This window comes from Festucalex cinctus, chromosome 16 (genome assembly GCF_051991245.1).
Source record: "Festucalex cinctus isolate MCC-2025b chromosome 16, RoL_Fcin_1.0, whole genome shotgun sequence".
NCBI lineage: Eukaryota > Metazoa > Chordata > Actinopteri > Syngnathiformes > Syngnathidae > Festucalex > Festucalex cinctus.
In genome coordinates this window covers 2,340,001-2,355,000 of record NC_135426.1, presented here as the reverse complement: position 1 = coordinate 2,355,000, position 15,000 = coordinate 2,340,001, and the positions used below count along the sequence as shown (strand labels likewise).

Below are 15,000 nucleotides of genomic sequence, written 5' to 3'. Positions count from 1 at the left end.
CAAGACAAGCCTTTAAAAAAGCCTTTAAGCCTTTTTTCAAGCCTTTAGTTGTTTGTCTTTACGCTGAGATGTCTTCCTTGGTCTACCAGTATGTTTGACTTGAACAACCTTTCCATGCTGTTTGTACTTGGTCCAGATCTTCGATACAGCTGATTATGAACAGCCCACATCTTTGGCAACCATACGTGTAGAGTTACCGTCTTCAAGAAGTTTGATGATCCTGTCTTTAGTCTTGTTGGAGCCATGATTCTTGCCAATCCACTTGGTCCAGGAGCCCTCCAAGGTGTGATAATTGCACTGTTTTTAGCTGCTGACTAAAGAGCAGAGGTCATTTGAGGCAGGTATGTCTGATGCCTTGGTCAGACTACACGAAAACAGCCCGATTTTAGCCCAACCGACGTGTCGCGGACAAACGGGGCATGTCGTAAAGGATTTTGGGTTGTCTTGATGTAGCGTCGCCCGTGTAGTGTGACACGTTCAACGATTGGTCGCCTGTTGTCCGGGACGGTTCACGACCATCACGACGAAAGTCTAGCATGTTAGAATTTTTGCTCGTCTTGACGCATAATGTGACATACCTACGTCGTCTTCCGTTTGGTTCCACAGCATTGATCAATAGCGAGAGGGAACGAAACGTCAATCACACACTGAACAGCACTTTATGTACAGTATTTATTTATCTATCCAGATATCTCATGGGATGGGGCCAGACAGGTGCAACTGGAAAAAAAAAAAAGCGCCCAGCTGCAGCGCTGCGGCTGCATGGAGCACGCATCCATCCGTGCAACCCATCGTCAGGCAACGGCGACATGAATAGAGGACCAAAAATATATATATACATATTGTGACTGTTCTAAGCATTTCAGAGATTTGGGCATATGAGTAGGGATGGGCACATATTTAATGAGGATCGAATACATAGTCGGGCCAGGCCTGGCCACCTTAATTGTCACCCGCTCTCACTTGAAAGTTTCTTTTTCCCCCTCGGAGTGAGCGGCGTACTATCCAATGCACCGTACTAAAACAAGTCAAATATGAATAAATTAAGCAGTATAAAAAATTACTCAAACAATCTAATATTTCAGTGTTTGACAAAATAATAAAACAAGATGTCATCCCGCAAATTAATTAACAAAACCGGCTATATTGCCCCGGCGCATGTAGGCCTAAATAAATGAAAATACAGTGTTGGCTACTAAATCATATTTTAAACAGTATTGAGGAGCAGGGAGCGCAAGCAATGCGCTCACACGTCTCTCTTGGCAAGACAACACACATGATCGGATGGTGTCTTGTCGCGTTCAGACTTGTAGTGTGACTACACGCCCCATCCACTACACGGAGCGAATTTATCAGGTAATGTGACAGCGCAATTGTCGTGTAAGACAAAAAAATCGCGTAGTCTGACCTCGGCATGAGTGAGTGCTCCTCCAAGACTGGTGAGTCCATACTTTTTGCTAGTGGTTGTAGTTATAACTTAAAATTAATCCAACAGCTATTGCATTCCAACAATAATGTTAATGCGACTGCTAACAAATGCTAGCTAACTGACTAGCTTGTAGCATGGAGCCATCGTAGCCACTGTAATTGTGTGTCAAGTTGTTTTTCATCAAAAAGATGAGAACATTTGATGTGAAATAGTTTTAGATCTGAAAAGGTTTAGGGCTGTCACTAACGACTTTTTTAAAAATCGACTCGACTTCTCATATTTTTAACGACTAATCGACTTTTTATTATTATTTTTATCCATCCATCCATCCATTTTCTTGACCGCTTATTCCTCACAAGGGTCGCGGGGGGTGCTGGCGCCTATCTCAGCTGGCTCTGGGCAGTAGGCGTGGGACACCCTGGACTGGTTGCCAGCCAGTCGCAGTATTATTATTATTATTATTATTATTATTTTTATTGATTTTTTATTTTTTAGATTTGACGCTGCAAATGTTGAAGATGTGTTGAATTGAGTGGATAATCTGGATATAAAACCCATTGTTCCTTATATCTCCTATACAATAATAGTCTTTAGTTTAGTCTGACTGCACGCACGCACGCACATACATACAACTTCTTCATGCCCTTCCCTTCATTTCAGTGTTGTATGGTCATTAAAACACAGGCGATGGTGGTTGTTTGTTTGTTTGTTAGTTGTTTGCCGTGACCAGCAACTGATCACCGAGAGTTATTTTGTCACGCCGATGGGATTTTTTTTTTTTTTTTACGCCGAGGAGAATAAGCTCTTCTTTCGAGACCAAGATGACATGGCTTTGCGATTCAAGCCGTGTTTGTGAGGGGAGTTATTCTGTCACGGACCGGTGAGTGGAAAAATGGAAAAACTTTGCCTACGTTGCCGTGAAACGCTAAGCCAACTCCCAGTGAAATGTGTTTGACTCGACAAAACGGCCACCACGACGCCGCAGCGAACTGGTCGTGCACATTTGTGTTATTCATGTACGCTTGTGAATGTCTATAAGCAATCGTGGTATTCACGGCAGGCCAAGAATTTTCGTTCCGAGTGTTCACGGCAAAATAACGCTCGCAGGAGATTTGCCGGTCGCAGCAAAATAAATAACTGCTGACTAATAGAACGTGACAGTCACACAATTAAGCAGCTGCCAAGCGCTACACGAGGGAGCGAACTAAATGACAATATTACAAGCATTTCTGTAACATTATTGTCGTGTTTACCTTTGTCTATCCGTAACGCGCTGAATCCATGTTATTGCTCCGGTATCCATGAACCGTGGCATCGATTTGGCCGTCCCATTCACTCGGCAGTCATGCCGCTGTACTGATCCATGAGCGTTTAAAAGTCCTGGTGTATCTTTGTAGCTTTTACAGACTTTTTGAGGGTTGTGTGAGCATTTTAGCTGTTCACCACCAACCAAGCTTGGCAGTAATAACGTGCATGGTGGCTTGGTGACTCTGATTCAAAGTCGTGCTCTCTTCCTCTCCCAAATGTTTAGAAGAGCCTGTACCTCTGTCCTCTTATCCATTCGCTTTTCCTCCATTTTAAAATAGTGCAACCAATGAGGACATAATCTTAACTAATAAATATTGTAAATACTGTACGAGTGTACATGTACACTTGCAGTAAAAGAACTGTATGCGCAGTTAGGCTAATGGCGGCTGTGCAAAACACCTCCAAATTCAAACAACCAATCAGACCAAACAAACAGGAGTCATTTAAAAAATAAATAAATAAATATTTTTCTGTCCGCCTTCTTCTCACTGAAGTTCGCAACACACTCTGCGCGGCGGCATAAAAGGTCCGTGTGAAAAATGGACGGGGGCGGCGCAAAAAATGGTTCCGGGCGGAGCGTCGACTTAAATTTTTCCAGTCGACCTATTTTTAAAGTCGACCTAGTCGCTTGGTCGACTTTTTTCCCCAGCCCTAAAAAGGTTCAATATAATCTGCTGACAAAAAAATATAAAATGATTGTCTAAAACTGGACTGTGTTGACCGTTTTTGTTGACTAAAATGACCTTTTCTTGGACTAAAATAAAGACTGAAATCCTTGATTTATAGTCTACTAAATAAAAATGGTATGAGGTTGACTAACGCTTTTATCAGTTACTGATAAACGTAACTGAAATTGGACTAAAACTGAATCTACATTAAAAATGGCAGACAAAATGAACACTAATGTTGAACTGACAATAATATAACTTTGTTTTCACATAAAAAAAAAGTGCATAATTGCTTGAGAAGAATCTTACAGCTGCACATTGAAATCAATAAAATGAATGAAATGACATGAAATCAAGTGCAGTAAAGAGTGAACTGTTTGTGAGTGGTTCTTTTCTGCAACCTGCGTTTCATTCCTTTTTGATTGGATTGTGGGAATTTTAATCATTTTTCTTTTAATCATTGACAAAATTGTCAGTCCGTTTTAGTTTTTGTTGTAGTCACAATGAATGGCTTCTATTTTAGTTTTCGTTTCATCTGATGGTTTTTTTTAGACTCATGATCGATTGTCCCCTTTGACTATGTGTGTTTCCATCAGCGATCATTTCATCGACCAAACATTTTCGTCATAATTTTTCTCACGAACATTTTTTTGCAGACAAAAATGATGATTAAAATTGTCTGTTGACGAAATGATCGCTGATGTAAACACACATGGTCAAATAAAGGGGACATTCGATGGTGATTCTCAAAAAAAAAAAAAAAACATCGAATGACGTCACCTTCTCAAGGCTGATTGCGTGTTTGACGGCAGACTTGGAGTACAAGTTGATGGTGAAATCGGTGGATCCTGACGGGAGGTCGGCGCCCGCCCAAGAACAAGAGGAAGATGAGGAGGAAGACTTTGCCGCCATCGCGGAGGACCCGATGAAGATTGGGGGACGATTCCCAGCAAACGGCAGTGGTGAGGAACAGTGTTGTCACAGATTACTTGAAATAGTCATGTGATTACTAACTCGTTCACTGCCTTTGACACGTCAATTATCTGTTTTTTGAGTAGGGATAGATGGGGCAGAATCTGAATATGCTCCACAGTAACATTACTGATGCCCAACCACCAGTACATGACATCATTGCCCCATTTTATACGAAATAAACAGTTTCAGAGTCCATTGGCGAAATGGCTGTATTTTGGCAAACCTACATTTTTCTACTGTCAATTATAAAAGAACAGGACGAGGCAAAAAGTCTATTCTGTCATTTGGTAGATTTGGTTTATATCTAATTATTAAAAGAAAACAGGCGACCTCAGCAGACTGGCTCTAACCATTCTGTTGTGTTAGATGTTGTGGTTCTTCAGCTTTTGAGTCATTTTCAAATAGCCAGGCTATGCGAATGTGAGTGGGAACAGAGCAAAACATTCTTCATTGCAAGCAGAAGCAATTCTTCTTTGCAAGCAAAGCAGACTTCATTGCAAACAAAAGCAGTTCTTTATTGCAGCAAATGTATGATAACTTATTATTTACAATTATTCCTACACTCACACATGTTGGTACGTGTGGTTGTGTCTTCCGCTGAGAAAACGTGACATGCGATGTGACGTCACTCCCATATGCAAGAGAAACATTTTCTCCTCCAAATTATCTTCAAAATGGACAACCAAATTCTGCACTCTACAAACATGAAGTCATAAAAAAAATAGTAACGTACAGCCACTTAGAAAAGTAACTTCAAACAGATTACTGGTTTGGACAAATGAACGTGTTAGATTGCTCGTTATTGAAAGAAAGTAATGACCGTAATTGCTGGACTATAAGCCGCACTTGACTATATGCCGCATGTGCCCACATTGAAACATGAGATATTTACAAAGAAAGACGGTACACAGAAAGAGTTTTCAAAATATACCTTAGCTTTTCTTTCCAAACAGTGCCTGTGACGCGGCAGTAACACAGCAGCAATACGATATAGTAACTAACAGGGCTGCTTAAAAATAACATACTGGTAAAAGTCACTGAGACTAAGACTTGTTGTCTTTTCCATGATGAGGCTCTGTTCATGCTGATTTTATTCATGCACAAAGCGGCAAGTTACATTAAACTTGCGTCTTCCTCCAAACATATATTCCACCTGTCTTACCTTTTCTGCTCGAGCACCCCTGGCGGCCGTCAGAAAAAATGCATATATTAGCCGCATCATGGTATAAGCCGCAGGGTTGAAAGTGTGTGAAAAAAGTCCCGTCTTATAGCAATTACGGTAGATTAAAATAACACGTTACTTAGTAACACATTAGTGACAACAGTGGTGAGGAAGACGAGCGCGACGACAGTAGTCGTGAAGCGACAATCGGCGGCACCTTTCAGCCTGCTCATTAGCGAGTGCACAACACAAGCCCCGCCTCCCCCCATGGCGCAAGATCAATCTGCAGCCCAATTTAGCGGCATCAAACGGCCGCCATTGCCCCACTCAATGACACGCTGCTGCTCATATATTTGACACAACCCCACAAAATTCAACCACACACGTGAGAAGAAGAAGAAAACGTGAAAAAATAATTGCACGTTAAATCGCAATTGCAATATTGTTTTGGGGAAATCATTGAGCCTTGAGCTTATACAACACAACACGACAAGACGAGAATTGTGAGTTTGGATTTACTTTGGTAACATTTGCTTGATGATTCTTGGAAGCAATAATGTGAAAGTAGAGCAACATTTTTTTTTTTCTTGTAGATGGCGTGGAACCACTCCAGAGGGAAAGACGACAACTTTTTGGAAGGAGATCCTCTGGTGAGTCTCGCTTTCTTCTTCTTTTTGTTGTTGAGGATGATTTCCACCTCGTCATCTATGAGTAATGACTTATTTTGGAATCCAGCACAAAACGGAATCCATCAATGTTTGATGGGCCGTGTGCTACTTTGTTTTTTTGTTTGTTTGTTTGTTTGTTTGTTTGTTTTGTTTTGTTTTTTGACTGCGCTGACGTAACTCAGTTAAGTAAGAAGTTCGTGGAAACAATGTTGAGGATTGAAGTCAAAGTGCAACTGCATGCACGAACGCTATAAAGAGATTTTGCTAATGTTTTGGACTCGCATGCGAGCAACAAACAAACTCTCAGCATGATTGAGTGCTCTTGTTTTCATATCTTAACTTGGGATGGGCGAGCCCAATACATACCCAGCAGGATTTCAAGGGATCGGAACTTGCAACTTTATTATACTTTTGGAATTTTCCATTTGACTTAGTTTTGATTTTGTTTTGTTTTTTGAATTGATAGTTTTAATTGATTTTCAGGATGGCTCTGTTAGTTTTTATTTGTTTTAGTTATTTAATAAATGCTTTGTTTTAGTTTCAGTATTTCACTGTTTTTATTTTATTTTATTTTATTTTACTTATTTATTTATTTTTTTTAAACATGTATTACTTGTGCACAATATTTGAAAAATACAGCATGGGAGCAACGTCATCTTTTTGTGCTTTTCTATTGGCTGTTGCCAGATGACGTCACTTCTGTGTGACACACTTTCAAAAGTACTTATTCTTGTTAATATCAAAATAAATCAACTTCAAATCATCCCCAAAGGCTCATGCATTAAATTAATTGCCAAAAGCTAAAAACGAAGGACATTTTTGCTATCATTACAGTTAGTTTTAGTTTTGTAAACATAAAATGTAGTTTCAGTTTTTGTTTTTTAAAAAGCATTTTTGTTTTTATTTCGTTAACAAAATTGTTTATGAGTTTTAGTTTTAGTTTTTTCGTTAGTTTTAGTTAACTAAAATATTCTTGCTCTCTTCTGGGGTTTTACTATCAAATTCCATCAATATTATATTTATTCATATTTAATAAAATTCATTTTATTGTGTGTTCTATACAAGATGTGTATTTTAAAAACAAATTGAACGTTTAAAAAAATAAATGAAATTAATGTTAATTTCATGCAATTAAAAAAAAATTGCTATGTAGGGATACATAGATATTTAAAGTGATTTGTTACTGTTTTTTTTTTGTTTGTTTGTTTGTTTGTTGTTGTTTTTTTGTTTTTTTAAATGTAATGTACCAAAAGTTATCGGTATCAGATGAAGTGTACTCGTACTGGTATCAGTCTGGAAAAAAAAAAAGTGGTATGTAACATCTCTAATTTTATGTTGTATTCCCACAAGATCCTCTTTGTCAGCCACGGTCTGACGAGCGCTGCCTGGAGCCCATGTCGGAGGGCCGGTGCTCGGACTACACCCTCCTGTGGTACTTCCACGCCGGGGCGGGCGACTGCCGGCCCTTCGTGTACGGCGGCTGCGGCGGCAATGGCAACCGCTTCCCGTCGCGCCGCCAGTGCCGCCGCTGCTGCGTGGCGGCGACACTGGCGGCCAAACGCCGCCCAAAGAAAGACATCCAATCGGATCACGCAAACCGAGACGTTTGATTGTATATTCAATGATATATATATATATTTTATTGTAGTGTTTTATTTGAACTGTTTTATGTTTTATTTTAACTTTTGTTTTTCAAAGTCACGAAGATTTAATTTTAGTTCTTTAAGCATGTCTTTTAGTTTTATTATCACTTTGAACATCATTCTAGTTTTGTTTTTACTAGTTTTAATATTAGTTTTTTTAATGAGACGTTTTTTCTTGGATTTTTAATTGTAGTTTTTTTTTTATGTTTTATTTTATTTGACTTTTGTGTTTTAAATTGACCTAGATTGTAGTTAGATCCTCAAATGTGTTTGTTAGTTTTTTATATGAAATATTTCTTGGATTTTTTTTTTTGATTTTTTTTTATTGTAACTATTTTATTTTAACTTCTGTTTTTGTTTTTCAAATTCACAAAGATTTAGTTTTTTAAGCATGTCTTTTACTTTTATTATCACTTTTGTTTTTGTTTTTACTAGTTTTAGTATTAGTTTTTGTTTTTTATGAAACATTTCTTGGATTCTTAATTGTAGTTTCCTTTTGTTTCAAATTGACCTAGATTGTAGTTGTTAGTTTTTATCAATTTCATTGTCTCAAACACGTTTTGTTTTAGATTTTTATTTTTATTTTTTTTTTATCAGTTTTTAGGTTTAGTTTTTTAAAGAATATTTCTTGTCATTTAAAAAAATAAAACCGGAACAATTTTTTGCTGCAATTAAAATGTCAATTAGTCTCAGGTAAGGTTTTTTTTTTAAAACTATTTTTATTTCATTTATGAAAAGCTTTTTTTTTCTTCTTTTTTAAAAAAATCTCAACTATACTTAAAGTGCATTTGAAAAAGATCCTTAAAGTCTTATATCGAAATAAATTCAAACATAGAAGACAAGTAACTCAAATATAATATTTCTTTTTTTTTTTTTTTTTTTTTGTCAAATGCAAAATGAGTCAGTGGCGTTGAGCCTCGTCTTTCGACCAAACTTGCATTTGTGATGTTATTCCCTGCATGATGAGTGACGGACGTTCACCTTCACTTCAAAATAAGAGCCACGTCATTTCATGGGACGAGTGTTTTCCACGAGTGCGTGCGTGATGTGATGGCGAGCCCGAATAGTGTGTCCCTGCCATTAAAGTTGAAGAGGCATAAGTCATCATCCCCCACCTGGCGAGCGAGTGTGAGGGAGGGAGGACGCCCGTCACCGGCGAGGTGATTATTATTCCCACCTCGCACTCGTCCCATCTTGACCGCTGTGATTGCCGCCCAAAAAGAACTTGCTAATGTGCTGAAATGACATTGAGTCAACCGTTTGCCTCTCGGGTGGGAGAAGCTGACATGAGGATGCAACTCGTGTCCTCAGCTGTCGCATGACCGCAGAAAGAAAGAAAGAAAGAAAGAAAGAAAGAAAGAAAGAAAGAAAGAAAGAAAACTCGCCTGTTTGGGAAAAATCTGTCCATCTCTATACTTTATTTGTGACACGTCCGTAAAGTGTTGCTTATAGATTCTGCAAGGTGGCGACAAAGCACAACTTTTGTCGAAGTGAAGCTCCTCACTTCACTTCGACATAGTTCCTTGAAGGAACTATGTACAGGAACTAAGGACACTTCAACCTATATAGGTTCTCTACTCCAAGCTAAATAAATATGTACCCAAATATGTTAAAAAATAAAATAAAGTTATTTAAGATAAAATGCATTGGTCAAGTGTATTGGACTTAAAAATTATTGTAAATACAACTGAACTGTATTTTTGACTAAAAAAAAATGTGTTGGATTTTTATTTTATTTTTTTTGGTGGAGCTGTCCGTGGTGCTGCAACGTGAAACATATCTGTCTCTTTCAATCATTCAAACATGAAATAAAGATTTGAAATTTCGCAGTGGGTGGCGTTCATCGATTTGGGGGGCGTGGCAGAAGTTTGCGTCACGCCGGTGACGTTTGAGCCGCTACTAAAATGCATGGTGGCGGTAAACGAAGGTGCAAAGTGTGGCTCGCCACTCAACGGGATTGTTTCCGTTATTTTTTTTTGGAACGACTGCATTGTTTGCTTTGATTCGTGTGGTAAGTTTAACACTATTGGTATCATCAGTTACACTTTAAACGGTAAGACGTTGACGAAGTAGCTCATTTTAAAAAGTCTGCCTTTCATGCTCACTTTGGGTTATTTTTGCTAGTGATAAGAATATTTATAGTGGTTGTAGTCTACCTAATCAAGTGTCCTGCAACTTGCGGGCCCCCCGTGCAGCAGAGGACCTCCACACTCACGCACGCGATGCTGTCGTCCCTCACAACCCTGCTGCTGCTGCTGTCGGTCCTGTGCCCGCCCTCCTCCAGCCTGTGCCTCCGCCTGGCCCACGGCCACTCCGACCTCCTGTGCAGCGACCACCAGATGGCCGCCGCCGCCGGGAACGGCTGGGGTGCAGCGGGGGACCCTTCCGCGGAGTACCCGCAGGTGGCCTCCGCGTCCGAGGAGGAGCCCGGGAGCCGGGAGAGGAGGACTTCCAAGCCGGCGGCCAAGTGGCGCTTCCAGAGCCGGGCCAAGCTGCGCGGCTCGCTGCTGCAGCGCAACGGCGCAGGGGAGGAGCGCCGGAAGCAGCTGACTCTGTCGCTGGACGTGCCCACCAACATCATGAACGTGCTCTTCGACGTGGCCAAAGCCCAGAACGTGCGCGCCAAGGCGGCCGAGAACGCGCGTCTCTTCGCTCTCATCGGCCGGAGGAAGTGACTCGTCACCGGACACTTTTTTTTTTTTTTTTTGCTTATTTGCATTTTCAATGGAACTTCTTCCACTTGTTTTGCTCCCATTTGCGGTCGCGCTGAGTTGTTGTTGGAGACGGGTGTGATACTGACGCCTGACTGAATAAAATGGCCAGATGAGAACGGTCAATTATTGCCAATTATGAATTAAATCAAGTCAACAAAGCATCTTGGTTAACATTTTGTCTGATTCTCTGAACGACTTCTTATGTATAGCACTTTGTCAACTTGGATTTCAATCACGTTCCTATCTGCTTTTATTCCGTTCATATTCATTTTTTTTTCATTCATTTAAGCGCTATTGTTTTTGTTTTTGTTTTTTTGTTTTTTCCCGGAGCGCACAAAAGGCGTCAATTGAAAAATGCATGGGAATATCCTGCGTGCTCATCAGATGTGTTATTTTTATACTCGAAATATTTTCTCCAAATAAAGCCACGCAACAAACCACACTGTCTCTTTGTAATACATGGTCTTGAGTGTCCAATTTCAAAACAAAAAGTCGCACTGACAAGTCGTATGTGTGTGTGGATTACATGTTCAAAACAAGTCTTGATGAAGTCTGGTGGAGAAGACAAAGTTTAGTGGAAATATAGCCAAGACGTGCTGCCGCCTTGTGGCGAATCTGAGTAACTACATCCAAGCGGCGGAACAACTTGGAACATGGAACGCAAGGATGACCAAAACTGCCGAAATTGAAAATAAATAAATGACTAAATAAGTAAATACATGACTATTAATCCATCCATCCATTTTCTTGACCGCTTATTCCTCACAAGGGTCGCGGTGGGTGCTGGCGCCAATGGCGGAGCCAGAGGGGGGGCCGGGGTGGCACGTGCCCCTGCTGAAATGTGATTGAACCCAGCAGACGCCAAATGATTGACATATCACGGCACCGGCGCAGTGACGTCGCACGCCTGGCCGATGCAGCCTGCCAGCATTTTTTTCAAGCAGACGCCTACTAATTGTTATGCCCCTCCTGACAGTGGCTGGCGCTATTTACGACAAAGCATTATAATCCACCTCACTAGGAGTCTGGAGAAGGAGAATCATCTGTTTTATGAAGGAGCAGTCTCCTGAGTACCGGCACATCAAGAATGCATGTTGGCATTTGGCTATATCATGTTTGTTTGCCTGTGAGACGTGAGTGACTGTTTAAAATAACTTTTATGTTCAGATTATGGGTGTCAAAATTGTCGCGTTATTATCTCGTTAACTTAAAGTGCCTTTAACGGCACAATTTTTTTTAACGCTCGATTAACGACCACTCCTTATTTGGAAAGCCTCTACTCAGGGAATTCTAGTCACCTCGCAGTAGAAACGTCCACGTCAAAACTACCCAAGAGAAATCCACTGGAGCTAAAATACAGTGTTTAAGGGGCAGAATATAGGTGGAGGAGCCATTTGGACTGTGTCTCACCACTACCACCTGTGCCTTGCTTTGAAAGAACGCACTCGGTTAGACGTTGCGTTCGCACCGAGCACCAAGAGGCGTCCATGGGCACTCTGAAACCCCTGTGAGAGTAAAGAGCCGAATTGACGCCGTCTTGACAGTTGGAGTGAGCCCAAGCCTATTTATCTTTAAATGTGAGGCGTATTTTATTCAGCATCTCCACAAAATATCTCATCAGGGTGAAAGTGAACCTACCGATGTGTTCGCTGTAACAGTAGAACGGCCTCAGCTGTGTCTCGCATCCGAGAACTTAACAAAATAAAAGCGTCGACGTCATAAAAAGGAGTCACTATAACACAATTTAGCAGTAATAAATTAAATGATACTGCCTAATGTGTGGGGGCGTCAAGTTGTATTTTACAATTTTAAAATGTGCAGAAACTCGCAAGTTACTTATTGTTTAAAATTACAGAGATATTATTATGAAAAGAACACATCGGTCGTTTCTGGTTCCTATGCAGTAAAAATTTGTCATTTTACAATGCACATCCTATTTCTCTTAACAAAATAAAAGCCTAACGCGAATGCATATATTTGTGGGGACGGTGTTGTATTTTACAGTTTTAAAAATGTGCATAATTTCACAAGTTACTTAATGTTAAAAATTAGGCAGCTCCTAATATGAAAACAAAAATGCACTGATCTTTCACTATTGTCTTACAAATGCAATTATACCATGTTGTAGTGATAGAAAAATGACCAAAACAAATCAGTCATGCTTTGGTTTGGTTTTACAGTACAGCACATATTTTATTTTTATTTTTTTAAACTTTTTTTTCTTGAATTGTTATGAAATTACTCTATCAATTAATTTTTAAATTTTTTTAATTGAATTGTTATGAAATTACTCTATCAATGACTGAAAAAAAAAAAAACATATTGAAATTGGGGGGGGGGGTACATTTTATTGTAAATGTAGGTATAAATTGAGATATAAAATGTGCAATTAATGTGTGATTAATAGTCAGTTAATTATTGAAGTAATGCGATTAATTATGATTACAAATTTTAATCCACTGACACCTCTAGTTCAGATAGATTGTTTTGGACGGACATCAATAAGCAACGTAGTTTTGTGCAAGCTAAAAATAAGTATGTTGTTGTTGTTATGCAATACAATAGCACCCTCCAATGGTTGAAAGTTCAAACAGACACTAACTGACGTTTGCATTTACAGGTAGAAGTGGAGGATTTATTAACATTATTATTAATTAATCACATTAATAAATTATGTGGTTGTAAATGAAGTAGTAGTTGGAGTAATAAATTTATTTTTCATAGGGTGTGTGGAAAATGAAACAAGGAGAGTTTGGCACTTAGACAGGATCTTTAGTCATACTGTAATACAAATTTGCATTATGTTCATATTATAATGTTATGTTGATAAAAGTACTGTAATTGCAAGAATACAGTATCTGCGTGTGCGTGCAAGTTCATTCAAGTTAAACAGTGTTGAATTATTATTTTTTGTACATTTTATACATTCTTAATAAACGGCACATTATGTGCAAAAATCTCCCAAAAATCGATAGAGACTCCGATTGAAATTAATTTTCATGAAAACAAATTTGGCATCATCTTTGGATGAAGTATCCTTGACTTCAACACTCTGCCTCCGACTCCTGTCACTGCTCGCGACATTGGTGACCCCGACATCCGCCTCGTTGACGTTTCCGAGGCTGAGAATTTGATCGAATTGAGCGACATGGCGAACTCCGCTGGTCTCAAGTTACCGGCCGCGGCGACGTGGTTTGTACAAGCTGAAGCTCAGTTTGCCATCCGGGGAATTACGGACGATTCCACGCGCTACTACCACCTTGTGTCCGCGCTCGGGAGGTCCACGGCGGCCAGAGCCGTGAGTTTTATCACCTCTCCCCCGGCACGGGATATGTACGCGGGGCTCAAAGCGTACCTCCTTAAGACCTTCGAGCTGTCACGACCGGAAAGGGCTCGCCGCCTTTTCGCCATCCAGGGCCTGGGGGACAGTAAGCCGTCCGAGCTAATGGAAAAAATGCTGAACCTGCTTGGCGCGGAGGAGCCGAACTTTTTGTTTATTGAACTGTTTCTGCACCACATGCTTCCTCATGTCCAGACAGCGTTAGCGAACACTACCATCTCCGAGCCACGTGCTCTGGCGGAGGAAGCTGACCGTTTTTTCCTGGCCACCCAGCGTCACAACCACGAGGTCTTGGCTTCTGCACGAGCCTTCCCAGTCCCAGCGGCCGCAACGGCACCTCATAAGGTACGCGCTGCCGTGGATGGCCGATTAGCCCCTGGCTTATGCTATTTTCACGCACGTTTTGGAACCAAGGCGAAGAGGTGCCGCGCCCCTTGCTCCTTTGTTGCGTCGGAAAACGGCAACGCCTCCACTCAGTTGCAGCTGTGAGTGGGGGCGCACAGTGCCGGCTGCTGTTTGTCATGGACACCCTCTCCAGACTCAAATTCCTTTGTGACTCTGGCGCCCGCAGAAGCGTGTTGCCTGCCTCGGTTGAAGATGCTGCCGGGGGCACTCATGGCCCGCACATGTCAGCGGCCAACGATGCACCTATCCGGACCTACGGCACTAAGACAGTGGATGTATGTTTTGGGGAGCGCCGGTTCACTTGGGACTTGTCACTGCGGACATTTCTTTTCCCCTTCTTGGCGCGGACTTTTTGTGTGCCCACAGTCTACTGGTGGATGTTAAAAATGGCCGCCTGTTGGATGCTGTGACGTTTTCCACTGTTGCTTGTGGGTGTGATGTGGAGACGTTTGAGGGCCTTGCCAGCCCGCTCTCAGATGACGACGTGTTCACGCGGCTTCTTGGAGAATTCCCCAACCTGATCACGCCTACATTTGCAGCCACTTCTACCAAGCATGGGGTCGAGCACCACATCGAGACCGTGGGCCCGCCGGTTCACGCTAAGGCCCGACGCCTCAACCCTGATAGCTTGGCCACAGCTAAGTCCGAATTCGTCAACATGGAACGCCTTGGCATAATTCGTCGTTCG

General features: G+C 41.1%; 2 protein-coding genes across 3 annotated transcripts in view; both read left to right on the top strand.

The window, feature by feature from the left end:
* col7a1l (collagen type VII alpha 1-like) overlaps positions 1-9,614 on the top strand; it is a 267,567-nt gene extending 257,953 nt beyond the window's left edge. Inside the window, 3 exon segments of the mRNA XM_077501253.1 lie at positions 4,218-4,367; positions 6,136-6,192; positions 7,561-9,614. Of these exon segments, the coding sequence (XP_077357379.1) occupies positions 4,218-4,367; positions 6,136-6,192; positions 7,561-7,820 (467 nt within the window). The 3' untranslated portion in view covers positions 7,821-9,614.
* A 111-nt stretch (positions 9,615-9,725) lies between these two features.
* Positions 9,726-11,005, top strand: ucn3l (urocortin 3, like). 2 transcript variants are annotated; one of them, XM_077501251.1, is made up of 2 exons: positions 9,726-9,864; positions 10,052-11,005. In XM_077501251.1, the coding sequence occupies exon 2, from the start codon at positions 10,076-10,078 to the stop codon at positions 10,526-10,528; it is 453 nt and encodes a 150-aa protein (XP_077357377.1). In that variant the 5' UTR covers positions 9,726-9,864; positions 10,052-10,075; the 3' UTR covers positions 10,529-11,005. The 2 variants fall into 2 exon arrangements, with proteins under 2 accessions (XP_077357377.1, XP_077357378.1); XM_077501252.1 differs by having other exon boundaries at positions 9,776-9,864; positions 10,049-11,005.
* Positions 11,006-15,000: the final 3,995 nt, after the last annotated feature.

Excerpts from the sequence above, each read along its gene's own strand:
- ucn3l (XM_077501251.1), top strand. The coding sequence starts at position 10,076 with ATGCTGTCGTCCCTCACAACCCTGCTGCTGCTGCTGTCGGTCCTGTGC.